This window comes from Poeciliopsis prolifica, unplaced genomic scaffold (assembly GCF_027474105.1).
Source record: "Poeciliopsis prolifica strain line A6 unplaced genomic scaffold, Auburn_PproV2 SCAFFOLD086, whole genome shotgun sequence".
NCBI classification, from domain to species: domain Eukaryota; kingdom Metazoa; phylum Chordata; class Actinopteri; order Cyprinodontiformes; family Poeciliidae; genus Poeciliopsis; species Poeciliopsis prolifica.
Window position 1 is genome coordinate 1273987 of NW_026562461.1, and position 24881 is coordinate 1298867.

At 37.6% G+C, this 24881-nt stretch overlaps 2 protein-coding genes across 3 annotated transcripts in view; one reads left to right on the top strand and one right to left on the bottom strand.

Moving 5' to 3' along the window:
• Positions 1–640: 640 nt before the first annotated feature.
• On the bottom strand, positions 641–15620 carry mtfmt (mitochondrial methionyl-tRNA formyltransferase). Of its 2 annotated transcripts, XM_055022473.1 has the most exons (9): positions 15298–15620; positions 12752–12949; positions 11478–11600; positions 10970–11072; positions 10812–10887; positions 9383–9474; positions 9222–9294; positions 6568–6638; positions 641–1014 (listed from the first exon to the last, which is right to left on the bottom strand). In XM_055022473.1, the coding sequence occupies exons 1-9, from the start codon at positions 15525–15527 to the stop codon at positions 823–825; spliced, it is 1158 nt and encodes a 385-aa protein (XP_054878448.1). In that variant the 5' UTR covers positions 15528–15620; the 3' UTR covers positions 641–822. The 2 variants fall into 2 exon arrangements, with proteins under 2 accessions (XP_054878448.1, XP_054878449.1); XM_055022474.1 differs by lacking the exon at positions 11478–11600.
• A 3370-nt stretch (positions 15621–18990) lies between these two features.
• vps35 (VPS35 retromer complex component) overlaps positions 18991–24881 on the top strand; it is a 39105-nt gene continuing 33214 nt past the window's right edge. Inside the window, exons 1-2 of the mRNA XM_055022447.1 lie at positions 18991–19073; positions 21564–21662. Of these exons, the coding sequence (XP_054878422.1) occupies positions 19071–19073; positions 21564–21662 (102 nt within the window). The 5' untranslated portion in view covers positions 18991–19070. The remainder of the gene's footprint in view (positions 19074–21563; positions 21663–24881) is intronic.

Here is a 24881-nt window from a genome sequence, read left to right on the forward strand (position 1 = left end):
TTGTAATAGCAGTTGCCGTTTGCGGATGTTGGAACATTGAGCTACTAGTTGTTTAGCGCTTAGTGTTGACTGGGGATGTCGAAGTAACCATTCCTTCCCCAGTCTTTGCATGTAACCTCTCTCACTAGGGTTACTTGAGTAGTAGCATTCCAACAGATCCACATTTTCATCTCTCGCCCATTTCTCGCCCATGTTTGGCCGGGCGACGTCTGAGCCGGCATGTTACGCAACTTAGTATCTCTCATGGTATGAGGTAGGCAGTAGCTTGAAGGGTCTTGCCTAAGGACCCAGACTGGATTCGAACCCTGCCCTCTCGGGTGATATACTGATGCCTTATGTATTGAGCTATCCAGTCAGCTATATAAGTCAGGTCTATATAACATATAGACCTATATATATATATATATATATATATATATATAGATATAGATCTATATATATATATATATAGAGGTCTATATAACATATAAACCTCTATATATATATATATATATATATAGAGGTCTATATGTTTTTAGATAACTTTTTATCAGAAAAAGTCAAAATTGGATAGTTTCACAGAATGGATCTTTCTGCCTGCAGCTTGTGTTACCAATCATCCAGCTCTACCACGGAAAAAATGTGAAATTAGCTGGTAGGCTCCTCAAGATTTCACCGTTTATTTTGTTAATTCATAACCATATTCACAATACATTTCTACATATCACATTCACGTTTTAGAAAAATATAAAATCAGAATAAAAATGGGTTTTTTTCTTGGGGTGGTAGAGTGCCGTCTAAACCAGGTGGTGATAGCGCTTCCCTCCAAAGTCACTGCTTCCTTTATTGGTTGTTTTGACCTCTCCAACTCTTTGTCTGAAGCTCTTCTGTTCTTCCTTTTCGACTGACAAACTGTCCTTCAACAGTTTTACTGGAAGTGTCCTTTTTGACTGTCTGATTCAAATAACCATTGTGGAAGTCAGCTGCTGTAAGTCGTTTGTTGAGAAGAACTGTCCTAAAGGCCACCCAACCATCCTGCAAAATAAAACAAATATATGCTGAATTATAAACAGCTGTAGTTTCATTCATGACTTTATTTTGAACTACATAAAGGAAAAAAGGCATTTATTTAGTAGGTAAAAAAATGAACAAGCTAAAATATATATCTACATCACAACCCATTGAGTCATCAAATTCATGTTTTATATAGTAATACTGTATTTAGACATACAGAAAAATACATTTAGCTCAAAAAGGAGTGGGAAGAAGACAAACCTATTTCCTCAAAACTCACTCACTCTGTCTCTCTCTCTCTCTCTCTCTCTCTCTCTCTATATATATATATATATATATATATATATATATATATATATATATATTATATATATATATATAATATAAACTGGAGCAGTGGCTACAACAGATCCCAGGAACAACATCAGACATCTCAGTCCAGAAATGTGCAGCAGTCCTTGGCACAGCCAAGATACTGCAGAACCCTCAAGCTCCCAGGCCTCTGGTAGAGGCTCAGAGGATAAGAACCACCCGCGGTGGGTGAGAAGGGAATTTTATATATATATATACATATCTATATATATATGTATATCTATATATATCTATATATAGATATAGATTGCATTTGTTGTGCGACATACACAGTCCACCGCACAACAAATGCGGAATACAGCCCCTACAGTTTTGACAAATGGAAGTGGAAGACATTACCCTTCCACGCCCAGAAGAAGAACGGTGCTCAGAAGTGAGACAGGCGTTTCGGGGAAGCAAAACCATGCAGAAAAAAATCTTCCTAAAAGCACAAGTGAGGTTTTTATCCTCTGTTTGATGAGAACACGGGATAAAAAAATTCAATTTATCGGTTTGGATCAGACAGATCTAAATGACTGATGAACTAGCACTGATTTCTCTGCAGATGTGACCAGGAGGGATTTGTGAGGCTCTGCGTTCAGACCCCAGCAGATGAAGTGCTTGTAATTTAAGTAGAGTCGTTTAATTTCATCCATCCATCGTCTGCCGCTTATCCGGGGTCGGGTCGCGGGGGTAGCAGTTTCAAAAGGGAGGCCCAGACTTCCCTCTCCCCAGCCACTTCTTCTACCTCCTCCGGGGGAATCCCCAGGGAGACATAGTCCCTCCAGCGTGTCCTCGGTCTTTCCCGGGGCCTCCTCCCGGTATGACGTGCCCGGAACACCTCACCAGGGAGGTGTCCAGGAGGCATCCTGACGAGATGCCCGAGCAACCTCAACAGGCATGGAGCCCCAGAGAGCACCCTGGATGTTGAGGAGCAGCGGCTCTACTCTGAGCCCCTCCTGGATGACCGAGCTTCTCACTCTATCTCTAAGGGAGAGTCCAGCCACCCTACAGAGGAAACCCATTTCGGCTGCTTGTATCCGTGATCTCGTTCTTTTGGTCATGAGCTTTGGGTCATGACCATAGATGAGAGTAGGAATGTAGATTGACCGATAAATCAAAAACTTTTTGGTTCAGGTCTCTCTTAACCACGGCGAACCGGTACAGCGCCCGCTTCACGGCAGACGCTGCACCAATCCGCCTGTCGACCTGCCACTCCCTACTTCCCCCATTCGTGAACAAGATCTCAAGATAATTGAACTCCTCCACTTGGGGAAAGACACACCTCTCAACCCAGAGAAGTCGCTCTACCTTTTTCTGGCTCAAGACCATGGCCTCAGATTTGGAGGCACTGATCCTCATCCTGGATGCTTCACATGTGGCTGTGAACCGCTACAGTGAGAGCTGCAGATCATGTTCTAATGGAGACAACAGCATCACATCACCTGCAAGAAGCAGACATGCAATTCTAAGGCCACCAAAACGGATCCTCTCAACACTTTGGCTGCGCCTAAAAATTCAGTCCATGAAAGTAATAGACAGAATCAGTGACAAAGGGCAGCCCTGGCGGAGTCCAACTCTCACCAGAAATGAGGCCGACTTATTGACGGCAATGCGGACCAGACTATGACACTAGTCATACAGGGACCTGACAGTCTGTATCAAAGGGCCCGGTACCCCATATTCCCGGAGAACCCCCACAGAGCTCAAAGAGGGACACAGTCAAATGCCTTCGCCAAGTCCACAAAACTCATGTAGACCAGTTGGGTAAACTCCCATGGACCCTCGAGGACCCTGCTGAGGGTATAGAGCTGGTGTGGTTTTCGTCCATGACCAGGATGAAAACCACACTCCTCTCCAGGTCCCCTGAATAGACCTTGCCAGGGAGGCTTAAGAGTGTGACCCCTCTATAATTGAAACACCCTCCAGTCCCCCTTTTTGAACAGGTGGACCACCACCCCAGTCTGCCAATCCAGGGGAACTGCCCCCAATGTCCATGCGATACTGCAGTCGCGTCAACCAACGCAATCCTACAACATCCTGAGCTTTAAAGAACTCCAGGCAAATCTCATCCAGCCCCAGGGCCCTACCACTGAGCAGCTTTTTAACCACCTCGGTGACCTCATCCCCAGAGATTGAAGAGCCCGACCCAAAGTCCTTGGGTTCAGCTTCCTCAATGGAAGGCATATTGATGGGATTGAGGAGGTCTTTGAAGTATTCTGCCCACTGGCCCACAACATCTTGAGTCGAGGTCAGCAGCACACCATTCCCACTATAAACAGTGTTGGTGCTGCACTGCTTCCCTCTAGATGGTAGACCAGAATCGCCTCGAAGCCGCTTGGAACTCTTTCTCCATGGCCTCATCAAACTCCTCCCACACCGGGGTTTTTGCCTCAGTAACCAGCCGAGCCGCATGTCGCTTCGCTCGCCGGTACCCATTAGCTACTTCAGGAGTCCCACAGGCCAAAAACGGATCCCCTCAACACTAGAAATTCTGTCCATGAAAGTAATGAACAGAATCGATGACAAAGGTGGAGTTGGTGGAGTCCAACTCTCACCAGAAACGAGCCCGACTTACTGCCGGTAATGCAGACCAGACTGTGACACAGGCTATACAGGGACCTTGACAGTCCGTCAAGGACTGTCAAGGTCCCAGTACCCCATACTCCTGGAGAACCCCTTGCAGGCCTCCCCGAGGGTTCGAAAAATTATAATTGAACCAAAAAGCACAAATGATTCCATTAAGGAATATCTCAAACTGGTTCAAAGATTTAAATCTCCCAAAGATGATTGAAGCCGCACAAGAGGTTCTCAATACAGACATCACTGTGGAAGAGATCCTTGATGTAATCAAATCATTTCCCAATGCCAAAGCCCCAGGGCATTTTAGTTTTATAGAGAACTGAACTCTATAAAAGATATGCCAAGAAGATTGCTCCTCTCCTCCGATCGACGTTCGCTCAATCTGTTGATTCAGGTAAATTTTCTCATACTATGTATGAAGCTAACATTAATACATAAAGTAGGCAGGGAGGAGACAGAGCTTTCTTCTTATCGTCCTATTTCATTATTGAATTCGTACATTAAAATATTTGCTAAAGTAATGGAAAATAGGCTAAATAAACATATTTCTTCTGTAGTTCACCTGGATCAAACAGGCTTTGTCCTTAAAAGGTTTTCATTTTTTAATATCAGTTGGTTGATGAACATTACGTATCATAAAAATTATGATAAGTTTAAGGGAGCTGTTCTTTGCTTGGATGCTGAAAAGCCATTTGACCAATTGGCGTGGCCTTGCATCCTGACTGTACTTAAGGAGTCTGGGTTTGGTAGTAAATTTGTGTCTTGCATTAAAACAATGTATGCTCAACGATCTGCCTCTATCCTCACAAACCAGGACAAATAACAGCCCTTTCTACTACATCGGGGAACCCATCAGGGTTGCCTCCTTAGTCCTCTGCTTTTTGTGGTCACTATGGATCCCCTCGTAATTAGTATTAGAAAACACTCCCTAATCAAACCAATTCAAATGGGAAACATTGACCATCATAGTTCATTGTATGTTGATGATGATGTTATTGTATCACATCATGAGCAGTCCGTGCCAAATCTCCTAGAATTTTTTTTGTCATTCGATGAGATTTCAGGTTATACTATTAACTGGGAGAAGAGTGAATTTGTCATTAGATGCAAGCCTTACTTCTGCATCCTTAGGTAACATATCATTTAAGATAATTGACAAACTGAAATATCTTTGAGTTATTTTGCCAAAAGACCCCAAACAAATTTTCAAACTGAACCTTTTAGAAAAAGGAGATAATCTTAGGAAAGATGTTGATAAAAGGAGAACACTCGCCCTCTCAATGATGGGCCACATAAATGCTATTAAAATGCTGTCCTTGCCTAAATTTTGACATCTTTTTAAAGGTCTGCCTATCTTTCTAACAAAGGCCTTTTTTAAATCGTTGGACTCAACAATTTTGCCTTTTGTCTGGGGCTTTAAAGCCCACAGAATATCAAAAACTCACTTACATAAACCAAGAGAGATGGGGGATTAGGATTACCCTGCTTTCAGCACTGTTACTGGGCCGTGAATGCAAGGGCCTTGGTATACTGGCAGGAAGGTGATGCTCAAGAACTGTCTGCAAATTCTCCCCCTTGGAAGGCTATTGAAAGAAGTGGTGTTGTAAACAGTTCTCTTCCGGCGCTTCTTTTTTCAGCACCAATACCTCCTATAATAGTAAAGTAAATAATTTGATTGTTTTAGATTGTTTGAAAATATGGAAACAAATAAAGTTACACTGTAACTTACCGGAGACCTCAATTCACGCCCCAATTTACCGTAAAAATGTATTTTAACTTAAGTATCATAAATTGTTCACCCAATATAAACAAAAAAGGTTAGAAAATGTTTAAGTAAAATTGATCAACATTCAAATCTGTTTAATAATTGTTGTAACCTTTTTTCTGAATTTTTGGTTGACATATTGTTTTTTGGGGCACTGAGGAGTCGTCTGGAAACAATTACCAAATATATGTGTAAATAACTCCAGGTTATGCTCCTTATTTGTTATATTCCCTTTTGGAATTTGTTGTCTTTATTTTGTTTTGTGTAGAATATGGTTGACTTCTGGTTTTTGATTTGATGCTTTTATTTTGATGAGAGAGCTTCTACTGTTCATGTTTTGGATCGGCAACTTGGCAACAGAGGACCAGAAGACAAGTTACAACAGTGTTATAAAAATTTATCTTGTTAATACCGGCCCCCTTGATAGAGGCACAAGATGGGTTTATTTTGTAAATAAGGATATTTCTAAAATTGATTACCGTAGTTGGAATTGTGAATTTGCTTTACTGTAATCAAATTAGGTATAGTTTTAGAATCCCTTGATTTTTTTTTTGTGGTGAACGTTATTTTTAGTTTTCAAATGTTATGGTTGTAAGAGCATGATTTGTAGTTTTAACTGTCTTATTTTTTGTGTGTTTGTGCATGCAGCTCTTACTGTGAAACTCGTGGTTTAATTCCAATAAATCCTGGCTGTTAATCAGTAAAGCCACAATTTAAATTTGGGATGAGAGTGTGGGGGTGGGGTCCGGGGGTCTGCTACAATATGAATGTAAGAAGATTCATAATTCACATAACACAGAAACATTTTCAAGATGTGACTTTAGGATAGTTAGACAACAAATAAAGCAGTAGGAGTGTAATAAATGTAAACATACCTTACAACAGACAGCCAGAGTATTGGAATCCTTATCATAGTATACCGAGCCAGGTTTTTGATTCCTGTCATCTGTGTGACAAATGAAAACTACAAGTCAATACTGAAGTAATTTACAATCACCTCCAATGCACATCCACAAAATCCAAACATTCACATAACATATCTCCTTCAAGAACAGTGGTTCTGTGCTACTGTAGGATTGTTAGGGTGCTTTTATACAAGTGTCTGACCAGAGGCTTTTATAGACATCTAATCTCTATCACGACATTGGAATATAAGTACATATAAGATGCTTGTTATAGAAAAACAGGAATATCCTACCATTTTAAGCCATGTCCCAATTATTATTCCAAACTGGTACAAAACGGCATAGATAAATCAATATAATTTTGATCAAAAAACTGATTCGGTCTCAGATTGAAGTAGAATTTATAGTGAGTCAGTATGCTGCATTAGACTTGATACAACAAGGCCACTGTATAACTGTAATTATATGACACAAGATGACAAACCGCTGGTCCACTAGAAAGATAATATTTTGACAGTGGAAACAAAAATGACTAAGAACTACACAGAGACTGACGTCAAATAGATCATTGAGCACATGACTGTAGCTTAAGAGATAGGCATTTATCTTGTAACCGGTGGGTTGCATGCTGGAACTCCCACTTTGACTGCGTCAGTCATTGTGGCCCTGCCACAATCCACCCACCATGCCATGCCATGCCTGTCGGTGGTAGTCAGAGGACTCAGTGGTGCCAGTGTATGAGTCTGCTAAGGAAGCTTACTGCCATCAGTATGTGAAAGTGTGTGTGAATGGGTGAATGACTAAAGGTGGTGAAAAGCACTTTCAGGTCATTTGAGGTGATAAAGAACTATATGAGTCCAGGCCATTTACCTTTTAGATATTATTTTAACAAACGTGTCACAGGAGGGACAACTGATTTGCTCACCTTCTCAAGGGTTGTGGCCTATTAAGCAAAGGATTGGCATAAGGTCAGTAGATCATGGAAGTAGATCTGAAATGAACACTTCTCTTCAAATCTTGTCACATCAAGATATGACAAGATGTGACCAAGAGACTTACTGGTCAGTCAGTACAAGAATCGTTTCCAGAGATGCTGCTTTTGCACCGCCTGTGCCTGGGAGAAATTCGAGGCTTTATTGCACATTGAGTGCTTCAAGAAAGATCATGGGAAGCAAGAAGGGGATGAAACAATTGAAGAATGCCAAAGTCAACAAATGGTAAGAAGGAGCCATACAACTAGCCTTAAATTCCAGGCCTTGGGGTCCAGTATCCTGTAACTTTCAGGTGTGTCCCCTGTCCAACTCACCTGAATTAAACAGATGACCTCCTCAGTAAGCAATCTGAAAAGGACTTCTCCAGAGTCCTTCTAATCACCTGTTTCAGGTGTATTGAAGCAGAGATGGATAGAAAAGATGCATGACACGAGCTCTCAAACCCTGGAGTCGAAGAAACCTGGACTGAGCTTATTACTGTATGACAGTGTGACTGATGAATGTTCAGAATTTTCAATAATATAAATGCAGGCCTCTACTATAGATGTTATCTTTATGATCTATGTTAATGTGACATCATAACACTACAACTGACTGAAGTTCAATATAATTATGCATAAACACTCACACACACAAATTTACCTTGGATTAGAATATACAGATGGTCAAATTTGCACTTTACAGAGCAAATGTTGCACTAAAGTAGTGCTGTGGCAAGGTATATTCAAATAAAGAAACAATGTTCACCTTTGATTATTTCTTCTATTTGGAAAAAAGCACTTATATCTCATATTAATAAAAACACTGAATTATCAAACCGGTCACAATTGTGACAGAAAACACACTTTTTCATATATTTTCCCACAATTTTTCAAGTTTTTCCCCTTGATTAGTTCAAAGGGCTATCAATGACATCTGATTTTAATATTTTCATGTATGGGTAAATCAATTTCATCACAGAAACTACCATATTTTTTTAACTATAAGCCGCAACTTTTTTTCCCACGCTGATAGCCCAGTGTGGCTTTTCTGTGAATTTTTCTTCAACCACCAGAGGGTCGTTAGCAGGAAATGAATCAATGGGAGTCAAAATTGGAAATCAAAGAAGAAAGTGCTGATTTTCATTCAGAACAACCACAAGCTAGCAGCGAGCACAACGGAGAAATGTTTTCAAACCCATACCCCCTCATCACGAAAATCACATGAAGTTCATATGATGCCACTTTTAAGTTGAAGACTATCAATCTGGCAGTACAGATGCTGCACGGAAGCTCTGTGTGAATGAATCCACGGTTAAGCGTTGAAGATATGGAAACATATCGCACATTTATTAAGGACACAGCCCTCTGCTGCAGCCCTCCTGCAGCCCTCTGCAGCAGCCCTCTGCAGCAGAGGGCTGCTTTTCCTTGTGGAAAACCAAGAGCGACGGCGATACCAGCGGCATATAGCCCAGTGTGGTTTATATATGTACGCTTCCAGTTTTTAAAATAAAAAAAATTTGTGGGTGCGCTCATAGTGAGGTGCACTCTATAGTCCACAAAATACAATAAATTGTCAATAGGCAATTTTGCTTCAAAACAGACATCTTATGAAAAGGGATTTAGTCAAATACAATCATATGACATAAGTTACCTGAAGAATAAAATTTTCCAACAAAATCCAAAAGTTTTATAGTTTTTCCCATCCACATCGTCCTTAAAGGGATCTGAAGAGAAAAAAAAAGAATCTTTGTAACAAAATGTAATGGTGACTCAATAAAATGCACTCAAATCTTAAATTTCTTATTTTCTTACCTGGGATCCAATGGCACGAGACAAACAAGCAATTTGGTCACAGGTTTGTTCTTCCCAATTAATCCAACTCATGGATGTATTAATTTTTGGAGCTGTAAGAGTCAATTACAATCTTTATCACAAAGAAAACCTCGTTCAGTGAAGAAAAAAGCTGTACACACCCCTGTTCGTGATAGGTTTTCGTGATGTAATAAAATGAGACAGTAATAAAGTTTCCACCTTTAACATAGAAACTGGAGCGATCGGTGTAGGGGCACCTCCACCAATCATAATCCCTAAAGGGTCTTAGGAATGAGAGGTTGATCTCTACATTCTCATATAAAACATGTTTTTCAACCCATGGATTGAGTTCAAAGTTTTGGTGTCCTAAACCATTTCTGAAGTTATGCTGCCATTTGCTTAGGCTACTGGAGGAAAAACTGACAACACCTGTTCTGGCATTCCATTTGGTTCCGTTACCTGCCTAGAGGGGGACATTGGCTGAGATAAAGCTGACACCAAATGTTCATTCTCTCTCGTTTTAAGCAATAAAAGACAGCTGTGTAGGATTCCCCTCCACTCTGACGTCATTGCACTTTCTGATTGTCACATTCAACAGGCTGCATTCTGCTTCCAGTCAGAGATAAAAATAAAAAAACACAGGCTGCAATGAAAGGGCCAAGACAATGTTGAACTTGCCCAATTTTAGATAGGGGATATTCAACACATAACCACACACTGCAAGGACGTTGTAAGATTGTTGTAAGGGAAAATCGGGGAGGGGAAAAAAGAAAAAAAAGGCTTTCGCGGGAACACCAACATGCTGAAGCATTATCTGACACACAATCCCCTCCCCGACAGGCCGCAGCAAAATTTCCAAGTCTTGAACAGTCCAGGTTAATAAAAAAGTTGGGGACCACTGGTCTTGGCCATGTCTACATGTCTAATTGCATTGAGTTGTTGCCATGTGGTTGGCTGATTCAACATTTGTGACAATAAGCAATTGGTCAGGTGTGCCTAATGAAAAAGGCCCGGTACTGTTCTACTTATTATTAGAAATTTTTGTATAGGCAGAATGACAGCAAAGTAATTCATATTTTAAATCATGCAAGTGGTTTTATCGTGTCAGTGACACTTTAAAGTTGTGGACAGTTTTACATCCTGAAATTGGAAAATTTTTAATTTAGACTTTTCTTCCAGTTTAAACAGGGTGATATTTTAGTTAAAATGAACAAGTTGTGGGTCATATATATATATATATATATATATATATATATATATATATATATATATATATATATATATATATATATATATATATATATATAGCTGTAAAAGAAATTAAATGATTTATCATTGTCTCATCTTTTACATCACAGCACTGCGATCTTACTTTGTGTTTACAATTTTTACAACAACTATATATTCGATGGAGTCTAGATCCACATACCAAATGTTACACCCTTCAGTTCCTGCTCTCGTTTATTTGCAATTTTTTCAGGAAGCTTCATCAACGTATCAAGCAACTGAAAGATACCAAGTAGAACTACAATGTCAATATTTTTGTTGAAATAAATGACTACATGCATACATGCTGCATCAACTTACAAGATGTGCTCCTTTGGTGGCCAGGGCAGCTCCAAGGTCTTCTGCAGTACAGTTTTTTGGAATTTGATGGATCTCCTGGTTTAGAATGGGCCCAACATCAAACCTTAAAGATTAATACATTTGTGTTAGCACCTTTAGCATTACAATTACTTTTGACTGCTGACTGCTTAATTGTAAGTGCTTTCACTGGATAATGATGATACCACATGCTTCTGAAACTTGATGGCTTCTCTTTTTACAGGATATGATGGAGTACATTTGATTTACTGCATCCAACATATGTGGGAACTCAGTTGGAAAAAGCAGTTGTTTTGAGAAAATTGTTTTTCTGCAATGTATTTGAATTTCAGTGTTTATGCGGGCTTTTAATTTGTATTTCCTACTTTACCACCAAACATAAAGGGCCAACTGCAAAAGCTAACATTTAATTTGTCCAAGAACTGCATTTTTTAGTCTGCGTCTATAATTAGTACAAGGAGATGATTAGAAAGGTTTCCCTTTTGTTTACTTGTTGGGAAGTATCTGGATGATCGTGACTCCTGTCACAGTATCACCATGCATGACAGTGTGGAACACAGGTGCTGGACCTCTCCACCTTGGAAGCAGACTCGGGTGAACATTCAGAATCCCACTGAATCAAAATACCATGCAGAAAAGAAAAAAGAAAGTAAGATCTGACAACATGTCTTACAGTATCATCTGACAACATGACATTATGATATAAAATACTGTCTGCCCCTTAGTCATTTCCTATTCTTTAGAATTAATATTTGTTACAACATTTAATTTCCCTTCAGAATTCTTAATGGAATTAGAGAACACTTGTTGGAACTGTGCATCTGTTGAGTTTATCATACAAACTATTTCTCAGTCCAGTGCTCGAAAGCATGAATGTTAATGGTTTAAGGGAGTCACGTTGTTGCTATGACATGCTGAAGGTGGCATGTCAGAGAGTAGGAACCTCTTAGCCAAATTCAAGGCATCAAATTGCATAGTCAAATTTCTATTAAGTTATGTTATTACATAGTATTTTTATAACAACTGATTTTAATGGACTGTATTTCCCGGACTATAAGTCGCAGTTTCTTTTTCATAGTTTGGCCGGGGGTGCAACTTGTACTCCGGAGCGACTTATGTGTGGAAATTAACATAACACATGTTATTTTCACACTACACCACAAGAGGGCGCTCTTGGACTGTGTTATTCTACCTTCAGAGTTAACAAAAGTTGTTTAAAAGCGACATCGAAGACAAAGATCTAGTGATTTGGAGTGACACGGATGGTTTGGTAAACTTGTTAGCATGTTAGTAATGCTATAGTTATCTGAATAACTCTTAATATGTTGTGCTAACATCCCAGACACGTTCTCAGTTTGTTGTTCATGTGTCATGTAATGTTAGCATACCATACAATTATTCAGCCTGTTGTTACCTCTATTTTATTTTTATTGCCTTTCAAGATGACATGTCTGTTCTTGGTGTCATCTTGACACCAAGAACAGATAAATTTCCCTCAAAAATGCAACTTATACTCCGGAGCGACTTATAGTCTGGAAAATACGGTACTTGATTGTAATATAAAATGATAATATGTTCCTGAAAACTACATAATGCCTTTTAGGGTATGTTAAGGTAGTTACAAGGGCACTTATTAATGGGTGATGTCAGTACAGTCATACTGTGAGACGTTCCACAGCATGGCTCTTTCAGGGTAAAAAAAATTGCTGGATGGGTTCAAACATGGTTAATTATAAATACTCAATACTTATGCTAAATACTGACAAGGGAAACTTGTCAATGAGTCCATGATGGAGTAAACGGCCAAAAGATACCACCACTCCAACATCAAACTGTCCCTCAACATTGTGAGGGGGCCAGCTGTGAAGTGCCAGCTGGTTCTGTTGAGCAAATCTCTTCACAGGTAGATCACCAGGCAATGTAACAACCTCAAGCTTCTCCACGATGCCTTCATTTGAATTCCTGAGAAAAAAGATTAAAAGCAGAGAACAGGAGTATTTGAACTTTGCATTAGTTGAAATGAATTTATTTTACTGTATACCAAATAGCTTAGAAGAAAACTGAGATAGTGCATGTTTTTTGGAGAGCAAAACCTGCAGCAGAGCAAAAAGATCTGAACATGGGATTGGGCAGGGTATTGCTTCTTAAGATATGAATTACATCTTCATCTGACTGAAGTGGGACCACAGTTCTCACAGACATGTTCAGAAAGCATCCACACAAGTAAATAATAATTGAGTATTTTTGTTTAGTTTGATATAATATAATAATATACACAAGATTTAATATAATCTGTTGTTCTAGACTTAAAAGACACAATGAATTAACGGTATTGGATATAAATGATAGAATCTCTGCAAAAAATGAACTAGGCAGCAGCATTTTGGGGGAGCATTCAAGAGAAATTTGAGCTTTCTTTCATAGGCCACGTTGAACACATTCCTATGAGCCTAACTTTCTGTATGAAATTGCAGCTGTTGTTTTTCTGTCCTGGACTGCTTTAAATTATCATTTCCATCCATCCATCCATCCATCCATCCATCCATGGATGGATGGATGGATAATTTAAAGCATTTTCTAACACCCTTGTCTTGTGGGGTTGGGAGGGGTGCTGGTGCCTATCTCCGGCTAACGATTCAGGCGAGAGACGGGTTACTCCCTGGACAGGTCGCCAGTCTGTCGCAGATTAATTTAATTTAAACTCATCTATTTAAATAAAAAAGGAGATCTCAGTTTCCATTTGTCAAATTTCTAAAGCTCACCCTCACAAAAAAGGTAAATAATTTGTTGCATGACTTTTTTTTTGCAGTTTTTAATTTTGCAGTCTTTGTATTAAATATAACAAGTGAAATGCATTTCTTGAACTAATCAAATATTTAACTACACAATCTACAGGATAAAAGCTGCTCCAGATTTTTTTAAGCACAGCAACCTGAAGCAAACTAATTATAAATGCAGTGATTCTTGAGATTATGGACAAAATGGCTTTAAATTATCATAGGTAATTATTCATCAAGCTTATGTATTCAAATATGGCAATGTTTTGGAACTCTGAAGATGATAAGGTGCAGGTGCTATTTTTTTTTATTACATTTTTAATGGGCCTGACCCAGAACTTTGTCAACACCATCTGACAAAAATAAATATTAAATTATTTTAATGGCCCTATTAGTGATATTTTACTCAGTTTTATAGACAAATGTTTTTTAAGAAATTAAAGAAATATTATTTAAAACAAAAAATAAGTCCATCTGACAGAGTTGACAGTGCATGACGGAGTTGACACAGAACAGACAGAGGTGACGAACTAGTGAGTGAAAAGAAAGACTTGATGCAGTCCATTTATGTAAAATACATTAAAAAGAATTAACTGCACATTTAAGTGAGATTTGTCAACACTTTCACTGAGTCACACTACAGGGCAAACGGAGACAGACAAGACAAATACGCTCACACCTCGGGAGAATTTAGAAAGACCAATTTACCTGAAAGTCATGTTTTTTTGTACTGTGGGAGGATAGTAATCATTATTTCTTGTTATTATTTTCCCACTAATTTTAGTACTTTGTTCTAGTCCCTGTATTCATAAGGCTCTGTTAACAGCAGGAGTTGTGATATTTGTTGTGCTAATGTTTGTTATTGACATGTTGTTTGAGATTGTCATCGTTATTCTGGTATATCCAATTTTTTAAAAAAGTCTGACGTTGTTGACAAAAACCAGGGACACAATTTCAATTGTTGGAAAATATAAAAAAATATTTTTAATTCAACTTATTGATACTTCTATAATTATGCAGTTGAAAACTTGTACTTAATTGTTATAAGATATTATTTTAGTATTTCTTTAATTGTTTTAAACCATTACAATATTTTCAGTTCTGCTCCTGGACAAGGACTTTTACAGACACCATCCACCTACTGCATCGATTAAAATGAACAAATATTCAGAAAACACCAGGAAAACATATATAGCTAAGTTAATTATTTGAAGAAATTATATTTTGTGCATATTTTTATTCAAATTCTGTGCTTTATCCAGAGAACATGTCTTGTTCCTAATCTCAAGAATCACTGCATGTGGATTTCTGTAAACTCTTAACTGAGGTTGATAAACTCAAATTTTAGATTATATTCCGAGTCTCTGGGGAAAATCGGGGATGTTTCAGATTAATTCTGGTCAAATCGAGCCTGGTTGTTGCACAAAGAGCAAAACGGTTGACTCAACACTAGAGAGGTCGTGAAAACTGCAAGCTGACTCTCTCGAGGTAACCAGGAACAGATTCAGTGCAGAACATCGAGACTTCCGATACCTGGAAAGATTCAGCAGTTTGAGAGACTCCACAGCAAACTGGTCAGAACCGAAGAACAGGAGCCTCCAGGACAGCCTTGATGGTCCTAGTTTACGGGAAGACTGCGTGCGGACATTAGTGCTGGGGCTGAACTTCAGCACATTCAAAACATAGCTGAGGGTTTTCAGGAAAACTCTATCAGTCTTTCTGTTCATCCACATGGTAAAACGGTCTTTTTTTCTGCAAAACATGTATCCAACTTGCCGGTCCTGCTCAGAAACCGACCTTATTACCCCCTGTCTGAGCCAAGCAGCGCCATGTCCTTCAGAAGGCTCCTTCTTCCTCCTATTCGGGCGGTTTACTTCCACATATTATTGTGTTATCGCCGCCTGCAGGACGTGACATGCATGCACGTTCTACTCGTATGAAAAAATTCTGGAACATTTGGTTTGCAAACAGTGAAGGTAATTTGCTAAGCCTTCAAATCAATGAACATTGATGAAGTTTTAAAACGCATCGCGTTTTGTGGGTTTGGTGGTTTATTTTCTAAACAGTTCAATCTATATGTCAAGGACCACAAGTCAAGAAATTAAAGCTCTCAGAATTAAATTAATCCATGATCAACAAAATTATTATGAATGTACTCAATTGCATTTCCTTGAGTAACTTTGAAAAAAAAAACTTTTAGGAGTACTTTTATGACACTGTCCTTTTACTTTCACATGAATAATTTTATTATGAAAAATTGCTACCCTTACTTGAGTAAGATTTATAGATTATACACCAAATGAATGAAAAACAAGCACGTTTCCTCCAAAATTTATTGAGAATGACAATGCTATTACATTTTATCTGCCTTTCAGCAGAGATAAAGTAATTAGAAAATTTACTTTGTAAAAATGCAAAGAATCATAGTTTTGACCATAGCTACAATCTAATACTGTCTGTGTTCTTTATGTTTGAGCTGGGTTTATTCACAAATACATCACAGCAAATAACAGTGTCAGTGATTGAGTTTAAGCTAGCCAATAAATCTGGAACCACTTTCACAGACTTCACTACATTCTACCTGTGGAAGTTTTGTTTCGTCAGTTTTATTTTGTTGAAGATTATGATAAGCTATATTTAATTCATTTTATACCTGGTTTTCATGAATCTGCTGTACTGCTTCATGATCACAGGTAACATGTAGACATATTTATAAATGGTTTTAGTTTGCTAGCTATAATATTGTTACTATACTGTACACTGTAAACAATTAAAAGGAGGAATGTGGTGACTGCTGTGCAGGCCAGTAAGCAGGTCAGTAAGGTGGCTACAGAGAGGAAGGTGGTGTCGGATAGCAGTGACACTGAAAGCTGGTTCTCTGACACCAGTGAGGTATCTGTATCTCAATCGAGCAGTAAAGAACCGAGGTACCCTGTAGAATATTTGAGAACATTTTTACAGCAAACTAAAACATTGAGAGGAATAAAAATCAAAAATTCTTATATTAATTTAAGATTATTTTATTTCTCAGCAAGTTATCACATCAGGAACAAAAAGGTATCAGGTTTTACGGATCAGGAAGTTCTTAGATTAAAGAAAATAATGTCCAAAGCAAGAAAACAATTTCGATTAAAATGATGCATAATGTCACTTTAATATTTGTATAAGTTTTTGGTGTTTTTGCCTTCTTACCCAGTTTGGATTCTTTTAAAATAACATCTTTGAATCTGTTGAGAAGACACAAGTAAAAGCTTAGGGAAGCATCAATCATATGATATAAGTCAAGCACTCCTGAAATATTTAAGCAGTCTTGATGGACCCATGTCCAATCACCTCCCTCACAGCCAAACACACTTCCTCCACACCGCAGGAGAACCAGCACCCACCTTGATGCCATTCGTCCATGTCAGCATGGAGTAAGTCCCAACACCAACTACCAGGCTGGCCTCAGATGCCGGCCAGCCAGGCATGCCTGACGGCCACACCTGAACTCAAAAAACCTTAAACGTGAGACACTAACACAAAATCACAACTAAACAAGTAACATGAAATACCCCCAGTGAAAAGCAGGAAAAGACCAAAGAAAGAAAATATACAAACACTTGCTGTCTCACCCTTCTTCTGCTCTTCCACTCACACCCTCCTCTCACACGAAGAAGAAGAAAAGAAAGAAGCACCCTTAATTTATATGGGGAAGAGTTAGAAAGGGTTAACTGTTTTCATTTTTTGGGAGAAGTTTTTTTTCTTTTCATAAGAAACTGACTTGGGAAAATCACATAAACATATGGAGAAAAGTAAAAAGGTTCTTAACATTATGAGTGGTTTACCTGGGTTTATGTGTCACTAATTCAGTCAAGAATCGATTGCGGAAGTGTGGTGGATGGTTCAGCGGCTAAAACTAGGTTAAAAAAAAGTAGATGTTATTCAAGCTAGTGCATTGAGAATTTGTTTAGGGGCAGTTAAATCAACTCCATGTCCTTTACAAATAGAATCTGGAGAAATGCCAGAATGTATCAGAAGACCACAGACAATGATTAATTATTGGATAAATTTAAAAGGACATAATGAAAATCATCCAGTTAAGAAAATATTGGAAAATTGTTGGGAAAGAGGAAAGGAGCAAAGTAATAGTTTTGGGTGGGTTGGGGATGCCAGAGCAAAAACACTGAATGTATAGAAGAAAGAATTTAGTCCAACAGTATTGTGGCCTTTGAGACCTACATGGACATAGAAATATATTAATATAGACAGAAGAACAGTATCAAATATTAAGGAAAGAAATCTAACAGATATTTTCCAAGAATTTTATAATCAAATGCAAAATAAATTTATGATTACTTGTAAATTTATACTGATGGTTCGAAAGACCCAAAAAATGAAGCAACCAGTATAGCAGTAGCGATTCTTGAATTAAAGATAAATATTTCAAAAAGAACATCTAACTGTCTCAGTATATATGCAGTAGAATTATGTGCTATATCATTAGCTTTAGAATGGCTGGAGGACACTAATATAAATTAAATAATAGTAAATAATTATTCATCATCTGCATTGTTGAGTATTGAAAAAAAATAATCAAAATATATTATATGCAGTTATGGCTGGTCATCACAGAATATGTGAACAAAATAAAAATGTAATATTATTTTGGACTCCTGGTCATGTTGGTATTTTGGGTGATGAAAGAGCAGAAAGGTTGGGTAAAGAGGCTATTAACAAATAAGATATTGATATACCAATAAAGTTATCTAAATATGGAAGCAAAAGTACAATTTGGAAAGAAGATATGGAAAATTAGGAGGGATAATGAATTAAATAGAAGCATATATGATACAAAATCCAGTTGGTGTAGTAAAGATCAGAGGAATAAACAGGAGGGAGGAGACGACTATAAAGAACTGGTCACAATTTTTTAAATGGGGAAACATCTTACTGGTTTATGGAGTTGGTGTAATACTGTAGAAATGATGGAACATGTTTTTATTCGTTGTACGAAATATGTAAATCAAAGGATATTATTGAAAACGGAATTAGGTTTTAATAGGAAATGGAAATTTCCTATTATAATTTCCTGGTTGATGAGTTAAATAGTATTGGAGGCGAGGGGAAGAAGAATGTTTGTTTTTTAAAAACATACTAGGATCATTATGAGAATTTGTGATGTAGATATTATATCCAACAGATGGCAGTAATGCAAGCTGCCGTTAAAATCTAAAGAAGAAGAAGGACCCTTCCCTGATGAGACGTCATTGCGAATCACATGACAGGTCACCGTCTCTGCTTGTACTGAAAAACCTCCTGCAATCATGGTAAGCACTATCTAAATTCAAAGTATTGACCTGTATTTAACATTACCATTAGTGGTAAGGGACATTTTTTAAACAATGATGAAGAAATCAGCAGATGTTAATTATGCTTCGGGTGATCTCGGCTTCCGATTCCTTTATTCGATCTTTTGGCCTAACGCTGCGCACATATCAGCTAGCTGAGCTAACCTCTGCTGATAAACTCATTAAAACATCCCGTCTGAATGTTTGCAGATTTATTTAGCCCATGTTGTAGTGATATTGTGTTCTTATGCTTAGTTTGTTCGGTCAGTGTTTTTCTGGAAGATAAAAGCTGAGTCTGTCAGAGAAAACGTTAGCATGTATTAGCTGAAGCCACAGCTCTGCTGGATCTTATAAACTCTTGTGGACTGGGTTGGTTTCCTCATCTTGGACAATCGGTCTGTGTTCCTATCCAATTTCTAATTGAAATTTATTTGGACAGAATGCACGGCTACATATATCTGCCTGTACATTATTTTTCTGTATTTTTCTGCGGTGTTATGGTTTAACTGGTTGCGAGTTTATCTGGTTGAAACCTACGCGCACCGCAGACTGTAGATGGCTGCGTTAATGCCTGTTGGAGAAATGTTACCTGTCGCAAAAAACTTTGCTGTCATTTGACGTATATATAATGCCACACGTTAAAATTATGTTTAGAAACTATTCTTTCTACAGAATAACAGTCAGTGTTATCACAACATTTGAGCATAACCAGATAAATGAGCAACACAATCTCATTCACCAGAATAAATCAATTTAAACTCATGAATCGTCGCAATGTAAACCTAAGTGAACAGTAGGGATGTGGTAAATGGCATTAAATTCATATCACAATGCATATTGTGATAACAATATATACCAATATATAATTTGTAGAAAACTTGCAATAGAAACAACTAATCACATACAAATTGAGTGGAATGTCTATATTTATAAAAACTCATTCAACCCTTGTTTTTGTAGCTATATGATGTCTGTAACAGTTTTGTTTTATGTTGCTGCCTATAGGATGCAAAAGCATACTCTTAATGATGACTACCTGGTTAAAAAAATCTCTCCTCTCTCTGTATGTATAAACTAATCCTGCTCAAATGCTGCTTTTTCTTCCCAGTCTTGTGACTGAAACTTGTACTTAGCTGCATTGCTGGTATTCAAGCACATGCTAGTTTTAAGGAGGTGAAACAAAATACTTGTATTTCCTCTCTTCCACATTCTTTTCAGATTACAAAGAATGAGTTTCAAAGCTCTAATATGTAACTTTTTTGAAACCGTGGACTTCGCCTGAATATTTAAACGAGCCTTGCAACCGTTGCTCTCTGCTGTGTCACGCAATCTTCCCTCCATGAAACCTCCCGCACAAAGAAGACGAGCTCATATATAACAGATGATTTCGTCCTCTGTGTCTGCTGAAATGTCTGACCTGTTGAAAAAGGAGAAATAATTGGATGGTTTCCCCCAGAAATGTTGCTAAGCCCAGTGTTTGGGGTGCTGAGGCAGTCCCATTGCCAGTCCCAAGTGTTTTTGTATTAGAAGATATGAAGTAGACAGAAAAAGTAAAAATATTTCTGAGTAATTATGTTGCGTGGAAAACATCACCAGTGAAATGCTAAATAAAACCCACAAGTAGTTTGAAAAACAACAGAACAAAACATGTAATTAAAAAGATTATGAACTATCTGCACTTCTGTTTAATCTAAATTAAGTCAGCTGCTCCACAAGGCCCACCAGGCCTTCACGAGCCCCATAAATGGCAATAATATTTTAACACAGACCACAATGCTGCAAAATTTGAATTCATGGCTTCAATCATACATAAATTTAAATATTTTTAATTGTTTAACATTTAAATTTCAGATTTTAAGGAGCTGGCAAGTTTACTTTGTAAAAGTTCAAAGAACATTATCAATAGGTTGTTATCACAGCTACAATCAGATGCTATTAGTTTACTCTTTGAGTTTGAGATCTGTTTGTTCACAAATACAAATTAGTAAATAATAATTTAGTGCTTTTTAGGTTGGCCAATTAAACTACTCCCCCTCTCCCAGATTTCACTAAATCTAACACAGAAGCTATGAGGTGCTGATGTTTTTAGCAGCAAGAGGGGGAAACCCTGAGACTGTTTAGAAAAAAAGAGAGCCACATACAGTTTAGCCTAATAAAAGTCTCTTTAGTGAGTTGCTCTTGAGATTTTAATGAGTGTCTTATGGAATCAAACATATAGTATTCTGAAAAGAGTTGGAATTCTTTCAGCTTATCATATTGTTTATTTCCTGGTTCTGTGTTTTTAAAAAATTCATCTATACAGAAACCTCTCCCTCTCACAGTTGCCACCTCAAGTTGGTCTCCCCACCAGTGAAGAATCCATAACAGCGACACGGGCAATCGCCTCGGTCGGCATGTTGTGGGGTTCAGCATGAAAAGACGAATGCTTTTGCAGAGGAAATGAGAATAATGACTTGTGGTATTTTTCAGCCAACCACGCAGCAGTCAGCTCAGGATGAACAAGAGAAGCTTCTGGATGAAGCTGTTCAGGCTGTCAAGGTCCAGTCATTCCAGATGAAGCGTTGCTTGGTAGGCTGATTTTCTTTTTTTTTTCTCTCGGCTTACAATACCGTTTTTACAACTTCACTCATGTTTTGCATTCCTTTCAAATGTTTTGCATAGAAAAATAAGCCACTCTAGCCTCCATTGGACTCCACAGGTGACATTTTCTTAAAATAACAAAAACAATTTAAAATAAATATTCACAAAAACAGCTATGAATGTATTTGAAAAGCTGATTTAGGCATGATGATTTCTAGTTATGTCATTTGTTTTCTCTTTTTTTTTAATCTATTCTGATTTTGTAAGATTTGACTTGCCAGTATTGACTTAGGATGACTCCAGTTTCTCATGAAAAGTTTTAATTACATAACTGTCAATCATTTTTTTCTTGTCTAAAAAACTTAAAGGGGCCATAGCTGGCAAAATCCATTTTTTTTAATACACATTGTGTACAAAAGTAAGTTTATTCTCTGCTGGTGTGGTGCTTTATATTCTTTTTGTGTTATATTTTTCAGTTTGTTCATCTGTCTTTATTGCCTATGACATTTTCTTGTCTATGAAAATGTCATGCCTATGATATAGATGCCCACGATAGGCATGACATTTATGTTATGCCTATGATATCTGGACATGACATCATTGACTTGTTCTAAAGAAGTCATGACTTTCAGCTAATCAGTTTTGTGAATCAGCCATTTTTTAAAGGCTTATTGAGGCCCAAGCAGTGAAATGCTGAGAATGCCTGTTTTATCTGAATAAATTCTTCTTAATATTTTTATATTGTTTTCCATCTGAAATTACAAATTTGGGATAGAAATTTGTCTGTTCCAAATTCTGGGTCGGATTTGGGACATCCCGGAATGGAATACTCACCAAACTATCAAAATTGCCCCCTGCATGAAATTAAACTACCGTAAATTCCAGGCTATAAGCCTCTACTTTTTCCCCTCACTTTGAACTCTGTGGTCTATACTAAGGTGTGGCTAATGCTTTTTTTTCATGCTGGCAAAAACATTTTGCCTAGTAACAGTAGACCACTTAATTGTTGAGTCGTTGCAGAGGTCCAATGAAATTGTGCAATGAGTCAGGAGCACTTTCACAATTCAGTGACTGGTATTCTAAATCCAGTAGTACCTGCGCCTGCACGTATTGTACATAGTCTGAGATATTTCTTTAAGTAAAAAAAAAAAAGTTTGTGGATTTTTTATTATCTGACCGTCTTTGCTATTAACATTGTAGATAAAAAAGGGTATTTTGTGTAAAAACATCTTGTAGATAGTCCACATCTGTTCTTGGTCAGTTTAATTTATTTGATGGCTTTGTACTCTTTCTGTAAGCTGCATATGAAGGTAGAGTGAAACAAGCTAAAAACGAGTAAGTGGAGTTTTTTCTAAGGGGGGTCCAGTGAGAGTCTCAGACACGTCACCTGAACCTGGGAATCTACATCCTTCACCTCCCATGAATCACAGGGATAGGCTTTTCTTTCCTATCTTTATTATTTAGCATAATTTGTGTAAAAAAAAAAAAAAGACAATAAAACATAATAATAATAATAATAATAATAATAATAATAATAATAATAATAATGATAATAAAGCGAATAGAGCCACTGTTTGGCCTAATTGATCCACAGTGCCAAATAGAAATCTGAAAAAGAAAAAAAATCAGCTCCAAACCATGCAGTGACCAAAAATTCTGAAATTTATTAAACACATAGATTTTTCCACAAAAAAATCTTCTGGAGATATGGTTCAAAGATGCCATTTTTTTTCTTTTTTAATTTTATTATATCTGCTCAAACTCCTACAGCTTTTGACATACTGACTTCAGAATCACTAAGCATAGTTTTGATGTATTGAATGTCAATATTTATCAAAATAGATTTCTTGCATCAGAGCATGTGGGGATTTTTGATAATCTATTATTATGTTTACTGTATTTTCTGGACTAAAGTCGCAGTTCTTTTCATAGTTTGGTCGGGAGTGCGACTTATACTCCGGAGCGATTTATGTGTGGAAATTAACATATCTACTTTCGGAGTTAACAGACTTGTTTAAAAGCGACACAGAGAACTAAGATTTAGTGATTTGGAGTGACACGGATGGTTTGGTTAACTTGTTTGCATGTCAGTAATGCTGTAGTTATCTGAATAACTCTTAATATGTTGTGCTAGCATGTTGTGTTTTGCAAACGTTCTCAGTTTGTTGTTCATGTGTCATGTAATGTTAGCATACGGTACAATTATTCAGCCTGTTGTCTCTATTGTATTTTTGTTGCCTTTCAAGATGAAGTGTCTGTTCTTGTTGTTGGATTTTTATCAAATAAATTTGCCTCAAAAATGCGACTTATACTTTGGTGCGACTTATAGTCCGGAAAATGCGGTACATGGCTGAAATTTAATTTATTTTAATTTCGAGCAAAAAAAAAATCACATTTCTATTTCAGAGTGGTAACATTTTTAATAGCCGTTTTTCAGTTTTAGTTTTCAGTGTTAAAAAATTTGGCATATAAATACATTCAACTTTTCAAAATTCAAACAATATTTTTAGTCTCAGATATGAAATGTATTGTCAAAAAATTCAATGTAAAAAAAGGCAAGTTTACTTGCAGTCACATACACTATCAATGAATGTTCTTTTCCAATAACCAGCCAATCCAGTTACATGTTTCTCAGTCACATAAATAGAATAGAATAGAATAGAATAGCATTTATTGTCATTGAACAGGATTCAACGAAATTTCTATTGCAACTCCCGTGCAAAAAGTCAAATACAATATTAAATAAACAAACACACAATAATAATAATAATAATATATACAACTAAAATTAACTAAAGGCACTCAACCACACCAAAGAAGAAGCAGCAGGTCCAATTATGGTAAAGTGCAGATGATGTGACAGTGCAAGTGCAGAACAATATGGCTGTGTGGGGGTGGGGGGTGTATGTGAGGTTATGATATGTGTGGTAGGGGGCGCAGGGAGTAATGTCTCTGACGGCTGTGGGGAAGAAACTGTTTCTCAGTCTGTTTGTTGTAGTCCGTATATTCCTGAACCGCTGGCCTGATGGCAGCGGCACAAACAGTCTGTGGCCCGGCTGGAATCCATGGCTATGGATCCAGCTCTCTTCTTGACCGGCCTATGTAAATAGAGTCCAGGTCCGGGAGGGGGCATCCCACAATGCCTTGTGCTGTTCTCACCACCCGTGTCAGTTGTTTTCCTCTCCAGTGCTGTGCAGCCACCATACC